Source organism: Thamnophis sirtalis, unplaced genomic scaffold (assembly GCF_051295495.1).
Source record: "Thamnophis sirtalis isolate CommonGarterSnake01/CBP01778 unplaced genomic scaffold, rThaSir2_p1.2 scaffold_1, whole genome shotgun sequence".
Taxonomy (NCBI): Eukaryota; Metazoa; Chordata; class Lepidosauria; order Squamata; family Natricidae; genus Thamnophis; species Thamnophis sirtalis.
In genome coordinates, this window is record NW_028261381.1 from 27,171,054 (window position 1) to 27,187,756 (window position 16,703).

At 38.9% G+C, this 16,703-nt stretch overlaps 1 protein-coding gene across 9 annotated transcripts in view; it reads left to right on the top strand.

The window, feature by feature from the left end:
• The window catches only part of GALNT3 (polypeptide N-acetylgalactosaminyltransferase 3), a 35,285-nt gene extending 18,832 nt beyond the window's left edge, over window positions 1-16,453 (top strand). For 6 of the 9 annotated variants that reach the window (XM_014056837.2, XM_014056836.2, XM_014056838.2 and 3 more), the window contains 5 exons: window positions 67-267; window positions 5,591-5,722; window positions 6,704-6,805; window positions 12,043-12,195; window positions 14,529-16,453. In XM_014056837.2, the coding sequence (XP_013912312.2) occupies window positions 67-267; window positions 5,591-5,722; window positions 6,704-6,805; window positions 12,043-12,195; window positions 14,529-14,651 (711 nt within the window). In that variant the 3' untranslated portion in view covers window positions 14,652-16,453. Of the gene's footprint in view, window positions 1-66; window positions 268-5,590; window positions 5,723-6,703; window positions 6,806-10,995; window positions 11,144-12,042; window positions 12,196-14,528 lie in introns of those variants that run through there. The other 3 variants (XR_015695965.1, XR_015695966.1, XR_001312961.2) reach the window with 3 other exon arrangements.
• Window positions 16,454-16,703: the final 250 nt, after the last annotated feature.

A 16,703-nucleotide genomic window follows, 5' to 3' on the forward strand; every position in this document is an offset into this window, starting at 1 on the left:
CCTGTAGCTTTCTGACCTGATAGTAGCTACTAAAGGTTTTACTGAGTACAGCTCTGTATTTTTCAGGTGTGGCAGTGTGGGGGGCAGTTGGAAATTATACCTTGCTCAGTTGTGGGTCATGTGTTTCGCAGCAAGAGCCCTCATACCTTTCCAAAAGGGACTCAAGTGATTACCCGCAATCAAGTTCGCCTTGCAGAAGTATGGATGGATGAATATAAATATATATTTTATCGGAGAAACACAGAAGCAACAAAAATTGTTAAACAAGTAGGTGGCGATGGTGGTGGTATTAGAAATCAGTTGCTTCATTGAAATTCTTGGTGAGCAAAAATTATTATTTATTTAGGCACTATGTATGTGTATGATTTGCTTTGCTTAGCAAAAAAAACGAGTTAAGAAAATTTGAATATGCTTTCAATAAATTAGAGCTAATCAATTGAATGAATATTAGAAAGCTAGTTCTAGAATTATGCTTTTTTCCCCATAGCATTCTTCCCACAAGTGCGGGGTCTGCTTTTCTTGGATCAACTGAGTGTTGATCCATTGGTTGTGACAAGAATTGACTAATTTATCACCCAAACCTGATGTTATGGGTCAAGAATGAGTGACTGACCCAAATTCACTCAGCTGGCTTTCATGCCTAAGGTGTGACTAGAACTCATAGTCTCCTGATTTCTAGCTCAGTGCCTGTGTGTGTGTGCTTAGGTACATTGGATAAGTACAATATTCAGTGAAATTCAGTGGTGAAAAGAGTAAGGTTCTACATTTAGGCAAGAAAAATGAAATGCACAGCCACAGTATAGGTGGTACTTTGCTCAATAGTAGTAACTGTGAGAGGGATCTTGGAGTCTTAGTGGACAACCATTTAAATATGAGCCAGCAGTGTGCATCAGCTGCCAAAAAAGCCAACGCAGTTCTAGGCTGCATAAACAGATCATGTGAAGTGATCATCATTAGCGACTTTCCCAGCTGACTTCAGACCATCAAAAATCAATGGGAGAAGCCAGATCTACTTAAAGACAGCATGATTCACTTAACAACTCTAGTAATTGGCTTATCAACTGTGACAGAAAAGGTGGTAAAATAAGGGGTGACTCATTTAACAACTGCTTTGCTTAGCAGTGCTAATTCTGGTCCCAATGGTGGTTGTAAGCCAAGGATTATGTATCAACTTATTTAGAATTTTTTAAATTGTTGTTTTGAGTATTTTTTTTTAACGAAAGCTGTGTCTTAAGCAATTTGGGAAATTTTTAGAAGAAATGTAAACATCATAAACTGAATTATTTAAACTTAAAATTTTTATGTATTCCAAGCTCCTATCAGCCAGGAAGAACTATATATTTCTATTTTCTGAGAACCCGGAATGAAACCCAGAGTGAAGACCACTTACATCCTAGAGTTACTCTCTGCTGTGAGAGAACATGGTGTTGCAAGCAATATGGCCCCCAAACATTGCCTAAATCAATGCTACTTAGCTGTAAGAGGGATGGATACTTTACATTTACTTTACATTTTAAAACTAAGCTCCTCAAAACCCCTGCTGTCCAGTTTTCTGCCGCAAACAAGTGTCATAGCAGAAACTGATTTCAGAGAAGGCAGGGAGAGAAGGCAAGGAAAGGTTGCAGTGGGAAGCAGTGATGTGAAAATGGCAAAAAGCATTAAAAAATAACCCATATGGGAAGTTGATAGACAAATAAATAGTGTATACTGGTAGACCTCAACCTATATAGCAGATGCTGTTCTCCCTCAGGCCAAAGTTTCCCTGAGGCTGCACTGTGCTTTCAGGAGCCACTAAAAACATGCTGCATATAGTATATTAAAAATGCATTCACTACTTCATGATTCTCATGGAGGCACTGTGTTCGGCAGCTCTTCGATTTGCAAGGCGGAAGCATCAGATCTCATAATGCTGGTCAGCAGCCTGTTCATAATTACGAATTGTTCATAAGCCAGAGGTTCTTAACCTGGAAACTTCCTGTAATAAGTGTGTACTGAGGTCACCCATTATCCTTTCTCCACTAAACTTTATACATCAAAGACTTGCTCAAAGGTGAAATGAGGGAAGCTACAAGATGGCTTAGCCAGGGCTAATTACTGCAACTGAAAATCTGAAAATTCAGCACTTTTTTTTAGTCTTGCTGTATCTCACTTCAAAAATTCTTTCAAATTGACTGCCTTATCTTGCAACAAAATGAGAGGAATGCTATTAGACACTATGAAAAAAGGGTAAATAAGCCATTTATGGATATGGACATATACACACCAATGGCCACCAGTAATCTGTATGGAAATAGATTTGCTGATAAAGCGTGGTAAAACCACCAAGTACTGTCACATAGCAACAAAAGCAACCAAGAGGAACGGAATGGTGTGCCTCAATTTTAACTTCTTTTTTCTCTTTTATTAACCACGCTGCATGTGTCCTCTAAGATTGGGAAGTGGCAGTATTAATCCCTACATTTTATAAAGTTGTGGAAAAGTTACTTCCAAACTGCAGACCTATCAGCCTTCTGAGTATAGTCCAAAAATTGTATGCCAGACATCTGTATGGTTGATTAGTGGTTTGGATGGAGTCTGAAAATATTCTGGCAAAGCAGCAATTTGGCTTTCGTCCTGGCTTCCTGTTTTACACCCAGCCTTTATATCCAACCATCTGGCAGAAAAATAAATCAAATTTATCTCTATATGCAACAGCAGTTGATTTTAAATCTGATCTGATCTTAAGCTACAAATTGTTTTCAGTGACAATGGATCACTGGCTATTTTTCCTGATCTTGACACTATATACAAGTTCATGTTTAAGGATCTTTTGAAATACCCATTGCTAAGGAAATTTCTATTTTCAGAGGTAGTAGGCAGGGCTGCATCTTGGTACCACTATTTTTAATTTATATATTCATTGCTCACCTAGATATTTTGACTTTCGTCCACCAAAATTTGCAAATAAACATCTTGGAATACTACCATAAGAGAGCATTATGTACTTTTGTTGTAACAAACAACATTTAGAGATCAGCGGTGATAAAATTAAAATAAATAAAACGTCTAGATAGTAGAAATTTGGTTGAAAGAGTCACGGTTGAATGTCAGTCCATAATTGGGATATTTTGTTGCTACATGAGAGTAAGGAAAAGAGTAGTCTATTTTGCTGTATTCTTCTTTTCTTTTTTCAATGTTCCATGACTCAGCTACTTTCAGTTGTATAGTTATTTTTTAGATCCTATACTTTTCTCAGATTCTATTTCCCTACCATCCCTCTATATTTCTGTCCCAGATTAGAAGTAAGGATTGTCTAAATAAGACAAATTTGTGGTTTAAATCAAGGTGTGATTGGGCAACAGTTTTTTCCCCAAACAAAAGATAGTTGTAAAAGTTGGATAGCTATTCTTAGTATTCATTATAAATCCAACATTTCTCCAAAATAATGAAATAAATTATTGTAAAGAAATGGATTAGATAAGTTACAGTAACAGTTACTTAATAGCAATACCATAAACAAAAGATACCAGCAAAACTGGTATTTTGTAATTCCTAGAACTTTTAAATAATGTGCATTAGATAAATTTTATCTTAGAGTATAAATTTATGAAGAAATGTGTACCAAGAAATTCTGTGTACCAGTTGTGAATGAGCTGTTATTTTTCAAATGGAAAGCCCTGTGTTTCCTTTCCCCCCTCTAATTCAACCAATCACGTTTGCTCATGGAGAACGTAATATAGCACTTCCAAATTACAAAGAAGTAGCAAGATATAACTTAGGAAGTTTCTATGAGGGAATGTTTCACAAAGCACAATTGAAAAATATTTTAACTATACTTGCTATAAAACATGTTTAAAATATTTGAAAATAATGATAGAAACTTCGTGACTCTGCTGCTACATGAGCTGCATTGGTTTCCAGTTTGCTTCCGAGTCCAACTCACAGTGTTGCTCATTAGTTTGAAAGCCCTTTATGGCATAGATCCAGGATATCTGAGGACAGAATGGGACAATTGGAATAGCTGCCTTACTCCGCCCACACCCACCCCAGTAGACCCACCACAGCCATTGCTCCCCAGTCAGTTCTCCCCAGCTGCCCCCATGGGCAATTCATCGTGGGATAACTCGTCCCAGCGGATTCATCATGTAGGACAATTAATTGCTCAGGATAACTTGCTAAATGCCAGAGGTGAGGGAGAATCTCTTTCTCCTCTCCTCTTTGTCTCTCTCCCTTTTTCTTGCTTCCTCTCTCCCTTCCTCCTTGATCCAGCTTACCCTCCCCACCAATACCCCTTGAGCGCTATGCGCTTCATTGCACAAGCAGCGCAATCCAGGGATTTTAATTAAAGGCCCCTTGGGGACACTCGAGGCTTTGAAGTGTCAACTTTAAAATGAATGATGTCACATTGCTCCGTTCTGAAAAGTTTATCTCTGGCCCTTTCTCATTTGCAACGAGGAAAGAGATGGTGTATGTGTGTGTTTCTGTGTTGTTTTCCACCGTTTCTTGCCCAGATGTGTACAGAAACATAACCTTCTTCTCTAAAGGGGGGGGTGTGTCTTTGTCCTTTTCCCTCTTCCTTTTCTTCCCTGTATCTGCCGGATGTCTTCCCCAATTTTAAACTTGGCCAGCTCTTCCAAAAAGTTTAACACTGGCCCTTTTTTATTTTCAATCTTTGTATGTTTGTGAAATTTTTTCTTCCAATAGTCTTGTTGGCCCTGGTTGCTTTGTCAAAGTTTTGAGTCCTATAGCCCATTTGTCACCAGATGTCTGAGATCTCCAATCCATAGTGGACTCCTAGTTAACCCAGGTATAGATTTCGGCAAGTCACATCTCATCATATTGTTTATGGAAGAAACACGCTTCATTTAGCTCCTCTGATGAGACCTGTCTAGTATGGTTGAATTATTATTGCAAACTTGTTAATATCAGCTAAACTCTGTGATTTTTAATCTCATTTGTTCTATGGTTAAAGCTAGAAATCAGGAGACAGTGAATTATAGTTCTATCTTAGGCATGAAAGCTGACTGGATGACTTTGCGACAGTCTTTAGGCCCAACGCACCTCACAGGGTTGTTGTTGTTGTCAGGAAAATAGGAGGAGGAAGGAGTGTTAGGTATGTTCACCAACCTGAACAATTTATAAAAATAATAAAGGTAGGAAATAGATAGTTATTTTTTAAGAAAAACAAACTGTAAGCGTAAGGGTCTATTTTATAGCCCATCCTGGTTTTAGAAATCACTGTTTTCCAGCCTTATAATCCTTGGATCTGTGGACTACAGTTCCCAAGATTCCATAGTTGGCATGGCCAATTGTAAGAATTCAGGGAGTTCACATGACTGGCTGTGGTCAGGGTTATTCAGTGTGATATATATATAGAAAGCAGGGCTACCTCAGGCCATCAAGACCATGACTTCTTCCTTAAAATATGGTAATGGAGTATTGTATGCTTCATTTATATCGTTTTCTCCCTTTTTGGTCTTAGAAAGTATTTTTACATTTGTTTAACCAAATTAATTTACAAGTCTCTTTTTTAAAAAAGGGGGGAATTATTTCTAATGAAATTCAACATCATTTTTTTCTGTATACTAATTATTTAGCATTGTTTCAACAGAAATCATTTGGCAATCTCGCAAAAAGATATGAGTTAAGACAACAATTACAGTGTAAAAATTTTACATGGTACCTCAGCAATGTTTTCCCTGAAGCATATATACCAGATTTGAATCCTATGTTACATGGTTTTGTGAGTATTTATTTATTTATGCATATATTTTGTTGTTTTGTATATAAATGGTCCAGAGAGAGAGACACACACACATATACATATACGTATGTATACACATATACATACATACCGGTATATATCTATGTGTGTTTGTGTGTGTGTATTTTTTAAGTTTAATAAATTTGCATGAAGTGTTTATATTTGCTTCTCCTTGGCTTGTCACCACAAGTGTCACTGGATAAGCTTAGTCATGTAGTTTGTTCGCAGCAGCTGGCCACCTTCAAAGTGATTCATTCTGGGAATGGAACAATGCACCCACAGAGTTCATGCTCATGGATTCTTCACTTCTCACAACTTTTTCATGATATTCATGGAAGTGCCTCTTGATTATGCCTCTGGATGCTAGAATTGTGCACAAACTGGTCATGTAACTGGGAACCTCAAGTAGTCTGCAGATAATACTAACGTCTAGCAGCATTATCAAGAAGATTCTCCACCAAGATTGTGGAACTGCTGTATGGCTCAAACTCACGCCAATGGCTGCATGCTGCAGAGCTATGTGTGGGCTATAGGCAGCACTAGTGCCTAGCAGCACCATGAAGAGCCCCCATTGAGTATATAAAAGAGTCATGCAGAATATATAAGCTGACGTGAACCTTGTAGTGCAAGTGAGAAGCCTCTCTTAGTCATCAGTTAAACGAATTGCTCCATAAGTGATAATCATTTGCTGTGAAGAAACCATATAGAGCATTGTGACTAAGCCGAGACGCTAGGAGAAGTAAAAGCAAACACAGGTGTATTATGCAAATATTTTCTATGGGAAGAAGAGGAAGAAAGTTTTCATGGGAAGAAATGAATGATGATAGATTCTGAAATCCCATTTCCATTCATTCATTCAAGATGATGTTATTCTGAAATGTACCACCCGCAGATAAAGGAAACCATCTGTGTATTGTAGTTAACCCTAGTCATATGATTCCATTTCAACTTTCTATTTAGCTAAAAAATGTTGGAAGAAGAGCATGTTTGGATGTTGGAGAAAATAATTTAGGCGGCAAGCCATTGATAATGTATACTTGCCATGGGCTTGGAGGAAACCAGGTAAAATTATGTTATATGTATATGTGCCCACATATGTGGTCCTGATAAACATACAACTTTATGCTCTTGCTGTGCTTTTCTAAACTTGTCATTGTTTGCTTACAAGATCTATAAAAACAAGTATTTTCCAGTACTGTTAATTTTCTTTTGAAACCGAACTACACTCTAGTATTGGTCTTCAGTGCTCTTTCAGTTCAAACCGATGACTATTCTGTCCAGAAGATCTTTCAAGCTATCCGTTAACATAACACCCTTAGAATCTTTTGGGACATAGTAGAAAAGTTGGTGTAGAAAGGTTCTCCACAATTGGTGGAGGCAGCAGTCACATAGGATTAACTCTGTCCAGTAACCAATAGATCTGAGTCTACAGATTAAAAGCCATCCTCCTTGCTGCTCTTCCCCAGCTTTAGACCCAGTCAGTTTTGGGCTGGACGTGTAGATGACTTCTCTCTCTTCAAAAATTCATCTTTATTAATTGGAAATTCTAAATTAAATTTAAACTTTATACTCTGCCATCAATAAGATCTTCCAGGCAGAGGGGAGTGATTCAAATAGTCTGGCGCTTTGCCCCACACCGTGGGACCACCACGTGGCTGCTTAAAAGCCTTTCCGAACGTCGGATGCTTTTTTTCTGCCGTAATGAGCTGCGGAGGCTCCCAATCAGCGGAGAGGCGCGGGCGTTCCCTGAGGATTCCGGGCGGCTTGTGAGTGCCCTGTTGGCGTGCCCAACGGTGGTAACCCTGGGGCCTCTGTCTGAACCACTGTGCAGTGTTTTCGAAGCCCTCAGACCAGCCGGGAGCAGTCAGAAAGAGATAGAAGAGGACGGACGCCATTTTGAGGCAAGGGAAAAAAAGTGTAGCAGTTTATTTTGGCACGAACAGCAGCCGGCGCCATTTTGAAGCCAACAGTCAGTAACAGGGCTCCCTGACAGCGTTAACCTTGAGGGTGGCTGTTTCCTTTACCTTGATTATGGCTTCTAATGCAGGAGAGAAGGCAGTGGCCTCTCCTCGGGCCTCTCCACCAGATAGCCCTGTGGCTGGTCCTTTCTCTGCTAAATCTTCCAAAAGTAGAGCAGTGACTACTGGAGCTACTGAGGAACCTCCAGCAAAGGCTCATAAGTCAGCCAAAAAAGGGGGCCAATCCCATTCTAGGTCTGCAGATCGCAGTGCCTCTTCTGACAAGCAAGGTGGCAGACAAAGTCCTCATCCATTCCAGGTGATCCCTGTCACTCATGATAGCCCCCCTCCTGTGGGTCTTTCTTCTGATTCCGAGGTTTCTCTTTCTGAACCTGGTTCTTCTTCCCAGATAGGAGATGGTACAGGGGTTTTTGATTCCACTCAAAGTGAGGATGACTCCTTAGAGGATGCAGGCCCTTCTCCTGTGGCAGATCAGGTCTCCTCTTCCCCCGGGGTTCTTGGGGTTTAAACCAACCCCTGCTACTACTCCTACTATTACCCCTGATGTAGCTGCTATTATCTCTTCAGCAATTAAAAAATATATAGCTGTGGGTCTCAAACGTAAGCAATTCTCTGGCCACAGTTCTAGATCTAGATCGGAGAGATCTAAATCCAAGAGTAAAAAGAAACATTCTTCTGATAAAAATACTGCTGATCATTCAGCTTCTAGGTCTTCTATGGCAGGAGATGAGGATGAGCAGCCTCCCAGAGAGTCTGATCTCTCTGAGGATGAGGAGCTGGGCCCTGACCAACCAGCCTTTGTGGGGTTGTTTAAACCGGATCTTTTCTGATCCTTGTTGTTTAAGGCTAAAAGGATTGCTGGCTTTAAGCCTATCCCGGCTACTAAGCCTGCGGCCCCAGAAACGGGCAATTCTGAGGATCCTCTTTTCCTAGAACCCACCGTTGAGAAGGAGGTGGTTCCTTCCCCTAGAATTTTTATGAACGTGGTGCAAAGGCAATGGGCCTCTCCTGGCACCGGTCCTCTTCCTAATTCACTTGATAAGCACTTGTATAATGTAGGGCCTGCCTTAGTTAAGGCTCTCGACCTTCCAGCCATCGACCTACCGGTAGTAGGTCTAATTTTAATATAGGTCCTAATGCAGCTGCCAATGCTCCAGAGGATTCGCTTAAACCTGAAGACAAGCGTTTAGAACAAATGCTTGTCAAAGGTTATCAGGCCTCTGCCTGGTCTATCAGGGCTTCTACTTCTGCCTCATTTTTTAGCAGATCTGCTCTTCTTCAGCTAAAACAACTTCAGAGCAGGATTCCAAATAAGGACACTAGGGCCCACAGGGATTTAAACAAACTAAAAGCAGCTCTCGAGTTTTCAGCTGATGCTGCGCTTGACGCAGCTCGCTTTGCTTCAAAAGCTATTGCTTCCACAGTCACCTCCAGGTGATTACTATGGTTAAAAAATTGGCAAGCCAATGCACGACAAACAATATAATATAATATAGTATAATACAGTATAATACAATACAATACACAACACGACAAGACATGACACGACACGACACAATACAATAATACAATAATACAATACAATACAATACAATACAATAATACAATACAATACAATAATACAATACAATAGCAGAGTTGGAACCCCCACTCTGTTCCAGTCTGGTTTCAACCTTAATGGGGTTAGGTCTGCCTTTTCTTTCTGTTGTCTGGTTTTCCTTTATTCTACTCCTCCATATCACCTACACTTCAGTCTACAGTTTTCTTCGTCTAAAGCTGGGGAAGAGCAGCAAGGAGGATAGTTTTTAATCTGTAGACTCAGCCCTATTGGTTACTGTACAGAGTTAACCCTACGTGACTGCTGTCTCCACCTGCAGTGAGAATGAGCGTATCAGGTAAGTACCAACACCCAATTCCTTAGGGATAGGGAATTATTGTCAAATTACTTTATATGTTTAATGTTATACAATTTCATTTTACATTTTACACAAAGCATATTTGCATCCCTTACCAAGTCAGCATCTACATCTTTAGTGCAATGTATTGCATTGACTCCAGGTCACATGGTTAGTTTCTGATTCAGTGTGAACCAGAAAATTAGGTTAGTTGAACTACAGTACTTAACCATGGGTAAACCATTATTTAGATATTGTAATTAAATAATACAATAATGCTTTTAAAATGTTTAGATAACAAACATGTCAAGATTCCGTTGTAGATTTTTTAAATGGCTATTGCTTTTTTTAATTCAAAATGTTTTATTTTTTTAATACAAATTATACATATAGGAACAAAGCGTTGTCCAGGTCTTTTCTTTTACAGCTATTGCTGAAGCCGTTAACACTGAAATGTATGGGGAGCTCTCATTTCTTTCTTGACTAGCAAAGAAGTCGAGGGAATTTATCACCTGGGGAGTTCTGGACACCTTTAGCTTCCCACAGAATACTTTTATGAACTAACAATGCATCATTTTGTAATAATATTATGTCATGCCAGAAGAAATCAAAATGATAAGTGGCAATCTTTTGTTGACTAGGAGATTGTGTGTTGCACCTGTCCAAAAAATGGTAGCAAGGCATACACATATAGACACACCTTCAGACATATACAATATTTATTTATTCAATTTCTGTAATTGACATTTCAAACCATTTGACTCTGGGCGGCAAACAATATCACAATAATTAAAACATTAAAACAGTTGTAAATTATACATATAAGCAGCTGGAAGTTCTCTTCATAATTAGGTAACAATTAACACTGCAACCAGATAACAAGGCCACTAATACTTTCAGGATCTTTATCTCAGGCACATAGCCATATCTTTAAAGCTTTACAAAAGACTAAAAGGCTGAGGGCCATCCTGAGCTCCAAAGGGAGAATGCTCCAAAGGGCAGGGGCTTCTGCTGAGAAGGCAGATCTCCTGGTCCTGTCATTCCTTGACTGATGGGACCCGCAGCGTTCCCAGTTTACTAGACTGAATTGGATAGATATAAAGTATTGGGAGAAGGTAGCTTGGTCTAGTATAGCATACTACTCCCCTCAGCTGCCAAAGTCAGAGCAGTTTCAGAGCCAATGTATATCTTCTAATAACTGACCTAATAGCTTTGATTCTGATTTTTTAAAATTTCTTTTTGATCATGTTACACTAGTTCCTTTGATGCTTCTGTCTCTGCTTCAGCTCTTTGGCCTTTTGTCTATTCTCTCTTTCCTGTGTTGTCAACTTGATAACCTTGACTCTTCCTTCCCTGCTTTTTTCCCCCTTTCCTCTAGAAGTTTTTGCTGTCAAGGAGAGAGCCACTGTGTGATTGAGCAACCAGACCCGAGTCATCTGTCCTGTCAGACTTAAAACCTCATGCTGGGAGGTCAGAGAGCTCTTCCTTGTAGTAAAAACCACCTACTATTCTGCATTTCTAGATGGGTGAATATCTAATGAGCATTCCTGGACACAAAGCCAGCTTTTGTTAAAAGCTGAAGAGCAGTACAATATGTTAAAATTCATGTGTCAATATGCTGCACTAATGAAAGAAGTGTTCCACTACTGGAACATTGATTAGAATGTTCCTTATTATTCTATTAAAACATTTGCTAAATATCAAAGCAAAAGAAAAACTCTTCTCGCTTTGCTATTAATTGATACTTTCAGTATGGTTTGGGCAAAACTAAGTCCTCCTTTTTCCAAAATTCAGTAGCAATAAATAAATCTTAGCTTTCCTTCTGAAATTGCTAGAGTTTATCATTTTTAAAAGTTGTTAATTATAGAATCATTAGATATTCCACTGACTTTCAGGCTAATTCTATTCTCTACCGATTAGTTTCTTGGGAATTTGCCATTGGTACATACAAACTTCTCCATAGTTCTCTGCTTTGTGCATCTTGAAGGAAATTATATTTTAGTATTAACATAATCTTTTTAATGTAAAGGATGCCAGCCTTTCTCAACTGGGGTGCCACAAGATTGAAAAATATTACATGATATATTTTTAAACACCACACCACTCAGTTCTAGTGCTTACAGTGATGAGAATTTTTACAGGCAGCAACTCAGCTGCCAGTTTACCACTTTTTTGTTATAAATGTTGTGAAGCATGGATTATATAAGTTAGAAGTGAATTTTGAAGTTTTCAGGGGAAAATGTTGAGAAAGGCTGGATTATGTTACTTAGGCAGTTATCCTTTCTATGAATCATTACTCTTTGGTGACATAAATACCCAACCTGCAAAATGCAATTTTGGAATTTGATTAACGTTTCTTTGGAAATTAGAGCAATGAATTTGTATCCTTATTCTTTTGAGTGATGGTTAACATTTGTTTATACAGTATTTTGAGTACACTGCACACCATGAAATTAGACACAATATTCAGAAGGAGCTATGCCTACATAGTTCTCAAGGAGTAATACAACTTAATGAGTGCGGTTTCAAAGGAAAGATGAGCAAGACTCCTGAAGAAGAGAAATGGGAGCTTCGAAAGGTATTTTTTTCCCTACAAAATACATTTATTTAATGCAAAACTTGCAAAACTAGCCACCTCAAGGTGGCTGTCCCAAAATGATAGAGATGATTTAAGTAAAGATCAAATAGTGCAGGCTTACTTTAGCATGCCTCCTGCCATCAGACACAAAAGATTACAGAGGTGGGCATCCTTCTTTCCCTCAAGGTTCACATCCACAACTTTCTTGTAAGCAAAAACTCACACAACCATATTGCATCTTTTCTTCTTGCTCATGTACTCATCATTTTCTCTCCAACTTTGTCCAAGCCAAGAGTTCTACCAGTTGGTCTACTCTTCAGCTGTTTCCAAAAAAAGCTAGGCAGTGATCCAATGAAAGGTTGCTCAGATTGCATGGAAGCTCCTGGGACTGTATGCGGCTGTAGTTTGCCCAAATATATCTTGAATATTTTCATCATAGCATTTCATTTAAATTTCATAATGGCAACTGTTTTCATTGTCTTAAACAAAACAGGCACAGAGAAATACTATTTTCATTCCGAAATATGTGAAGTCTTTTAAGTCCCATTCCCTTTTTGGCAGGTTGTTACAGACAATATTTTAAATTCAATTTTTAAAGATATTTTAGGTATACATTTTTAAGTATTTTTAGATATTTTAGTAGCTTCCTTAAATTTTAAGGCCACATTTTATTTCAAATATATACACTGTTACCCACACTGAATTTCTTTAAATCACATGAATAAGTGTTTAAATTGCTTTCAGTATTAGAGTATGTGTGTGGAGAATGCCTTTTAATGAATATTGACTCTTGACAGCTGCCTGGACTAATGCCTGCAGTTTTCTTGGCAACATTTTCAGAAGATTTTTTTTTTCCAAAGCAGAGAGAGATTGACTGGCCTAAGATCAGCCAGATGTCTTTGTGCCTAAGACAGAACTAGAATCCACGGTCTCCGGGTTTCTAGCCTGTCACCTTAACCACTAAACCAGACTGGTTCTCAGAGTCTGAAAGTATTTATAATTGTCAATCTTGGTGGTTCTTTGGCACTCAAACAAGCACTAAGGCTACAAAATCTTGAGCAGAGAGAATATAGGAAGCACATTTACAGATAGCCCTCAATTTATGATCCCTGTTGGGAATGAATTTCCATTGTGGTAGTAAGCCTGACATCATGTGACTTCATTGCATTACGTAGCGACAGTGGTCCTGTTGCTGTCATAACTCCAGATGCTCAGGACATTAAGCGAGAAGCAGAGGGATTCACAGATGTGGAAGCTTTGGGGGGGTGGAATGGGGTGGAGTTGCCCTGGGGAGCCTGGTGTGCAAGTTGCACATGAGTGGGGTGTTGCTGCAGTGTGGTGCTTGTTCAAAGAAGCCAGGGAAAGAGAGTGTATGTGTGCTATCCCATGTAGGATATGGAAAGAATACGGTGTAGTTCAGGGCCACACCTGCTGTCTCTGGAGGCCTCAGCAGCCGTATCCCAGCAGTGCACTGAAATGAGCTTCTTGGTCTGTCAAAGGTCTGGGGCTGCAAGAAGCCCCTGAACCACAGCACAAAGCCCAGCCGCAGTCTGGATCAGCAGTTCAGCACAAAGGGGCTTCTTGTCATCCCAGGAAGTTGCAGCTGCCCCAGTCCAGCCACAATCTCCCCTGCGCTCTGAGGCCCCTGTCCACCCCATGCTCTACTACCTCAGCTGATATTCACTGTCTTCTTGCTCCTCCTTATGACATGGCATGCCCAGCTGACCTTTTACAAGGCAGCTGCTGGGCACATGAGGCCATCTTCCCAGGTCTAGAGGTGGATTGCTGCCAGTTTGGTCCAGTTCGGCTGAACTGGTAGTGGTGGCAGCAGGAGGCTCCGCCCACCCGCCTGGATGCGTTGCGCATGAGCAAACCAGTAGTAAACCGGTTAGCAACCCACCCCTGCCCAGCTCACATGAAGAAATTGCCATCCACAACCTGGGTAAGTGTGCAGTCAGCAGCGGGAGTATGCTTGGTCAGCAGCCAGAGCAAGAAGTCAATGAATGTCAGCTGGGCAGGGGGGGGCAGGGACTATAGATGGGGCAGTTGTAAGTGCAGGTGAGCTACCAAAAGCCCGAATTTTGATCACATGAGCAGAGGGTAGTGCAATGGGTATAACTTTGGGGACCAGTCCCTTGGTTCACTACCACTGTGACTTCAGTCAGTCGCTGAACTAATGGTCATAAGCCGAGGACTACCTGTACAGGTATAACAATAACGTTCACATTTCTAGTTACATGATATAAAAGTGAAGTGTGGTGATAAGCCATACATGCTTCTTTAATCTCTTTAGAGAAAGTAGATTAAAATTGATATTTTTTTATATATTTTAGGATCAGTTGTTGTACAATGCAGCATCCAATATGTGCCTTACGGGAAGCAGAGAACATCCAAGTATGGAATCATGTAATCCCTCAGACTTATTTCAGAAATGGATTTTTGGCCATCAAAATTAGGTACTGAAAGTGATAATGAAATCAACAAATTAGAATTGCAGTAGTTCTTTCAAGATTTAACTGATTTAACTTACATTTCTAAGCCGCCGCCCCCTGGCATAAATCTGAAGAACACATTAGTTTCTTAACTGTTTAATATGTTTACAGAATACTGAAAATTACATTTTCAGTAGACATCTTTAGGATGTAATTTCTTATGTTTGACGATCTATATGTCTGTCAAATATTTTACATGGCAAAGTAACTAAACAAAATTGTCAATGAAGGTTAAAATATTTTTTATGTAATAGTAGAACAAAGAGTGCCTAATAGAAGTTGTTTATAATTTTAAACTGTGATCATTTCCTTGTTCCTGTTAGTTACTTTAACTATTTAGCATGACTGTAATCCATGATATATTTGTTTAAAACATTACTTCTGAAAAGATTAAGTTATTTTTGGAGTGTGAGAATGAAACAAGCTCTGAACTTCTCTGTTGCCATTTCACTGTGTCTTTGTTCTCTATGTTTGTAAGGGTTACTTACGTTCATTTCTTTAAGATTCTAAAACCGGTTATAAAAAGCTTGCATTGCTGAAGAAAAAGGGTCTGGCACTTCTTTTGAAATGATACATTACCAGTTTTGATAATGATATACAAATGCATTCTTTTTGTATTATGTATATGAACAAATTAGGTATCTGTATTTGCAGTTTCTATTCCTACCTCTTTACTTCTCTTGTTGTATCAAATGTGAACTTTATGTGATAAAGGGCTAATATAAGAACATTGCAAGTCAAAAAGCTTCTTTCATCAGAAGGACGGAGCACTTTTTATTTTAATTGAGCTGCACAAGACACAGTTAATTCAACATGCAAAAAAATATAGCTAAATTTTGCAGGTTGTAACATATGCAGCTGCTCAATTTGTTCTGCTATATTGTGAGGGGCAAATTGCTGAGAAAACATCATTAAAATGAGTTATACCAAAATTTTAAAAAAAACCTGTTTGTGACTGATATCAAAAGTGTACTAAAAAAAAGGATAAACTTTAAGTTTGCCCCTGTCCCATGTATGCTCCTCAAGGAACACTTTCCCCAAGAACTGCAGCTTTATGTCTGCCACTCTCATTGCCGTAGCAGTTGTCCAGGATGAGTCACAGATGCTCACTATGGAAATGAAATAACCAGATTCATGGCTGGTTTTTGCCAACCTTGTGTTTGCGTGAAAGCAGATAATGTGTTTGTATTTCAGCCAAAACACTGTTATATTTGCAGTTTTAGAAGATAAAAAGGTTTTTAATTATATTTTTTAAAATAGATACATGCATATTTCAAGAAAAAGTGTTTATTGCAAGTCTGCAAGTACAGTAAAGAAGTTTACTGTTGAGATGCGGTTTACGGAAATATATTTTGTGGTTTGACAGGCGTAAAGGAGAACCCTGTTCTTATTTAAAAGTGTGTTTTATGGTTTTCTATTTATACAGCTTTCCTTCCTGTTTGTTGCAATGTTTAAGTCAGAAAATTAACTACTATTTTCTCTTCTTCCACATTTGAAGTTCCAGAATTTTTCAACCAAATCCATAAACGGAGGCTATCATTAGCCTTCATAGTATTTCATTGTGGCATTTTTATCACAAGAACCAGAACACACTTGTTCTTCTGATCCTGCCTACTCGGTGGTTTTGTATCTGTCTAAATGTGAATTTAGCTCCAGGTTAGGGTGTTAATTCTTGTTTTGTACTCCTAACAGTCTTCACTTCTGTGTAATATATTGTGCTTCTTTAATTCTGTTTTATAACAATAATAAAAACAATTTTAACGTCAGCTGACTTTGGAATTGTGGTTTCTTGTATCTTTAATCTGCGCATCCCCAAATATTGGAAACAATGTAGTGCTCAAGGCATAACAAAAATGTAGTGCTCAAGAGCGTAACAAAAACTAATGGCAAAACATTTAACAACCTGTGGCATCTAGTGCTGAGACCAATTCTAAGCAAATGTTCTGCAAGGTAAATTTAGATGTAGTTGAATATTTTCACTGCATACTAAGACAAAGAACAGGCGCCTCCCGAAAG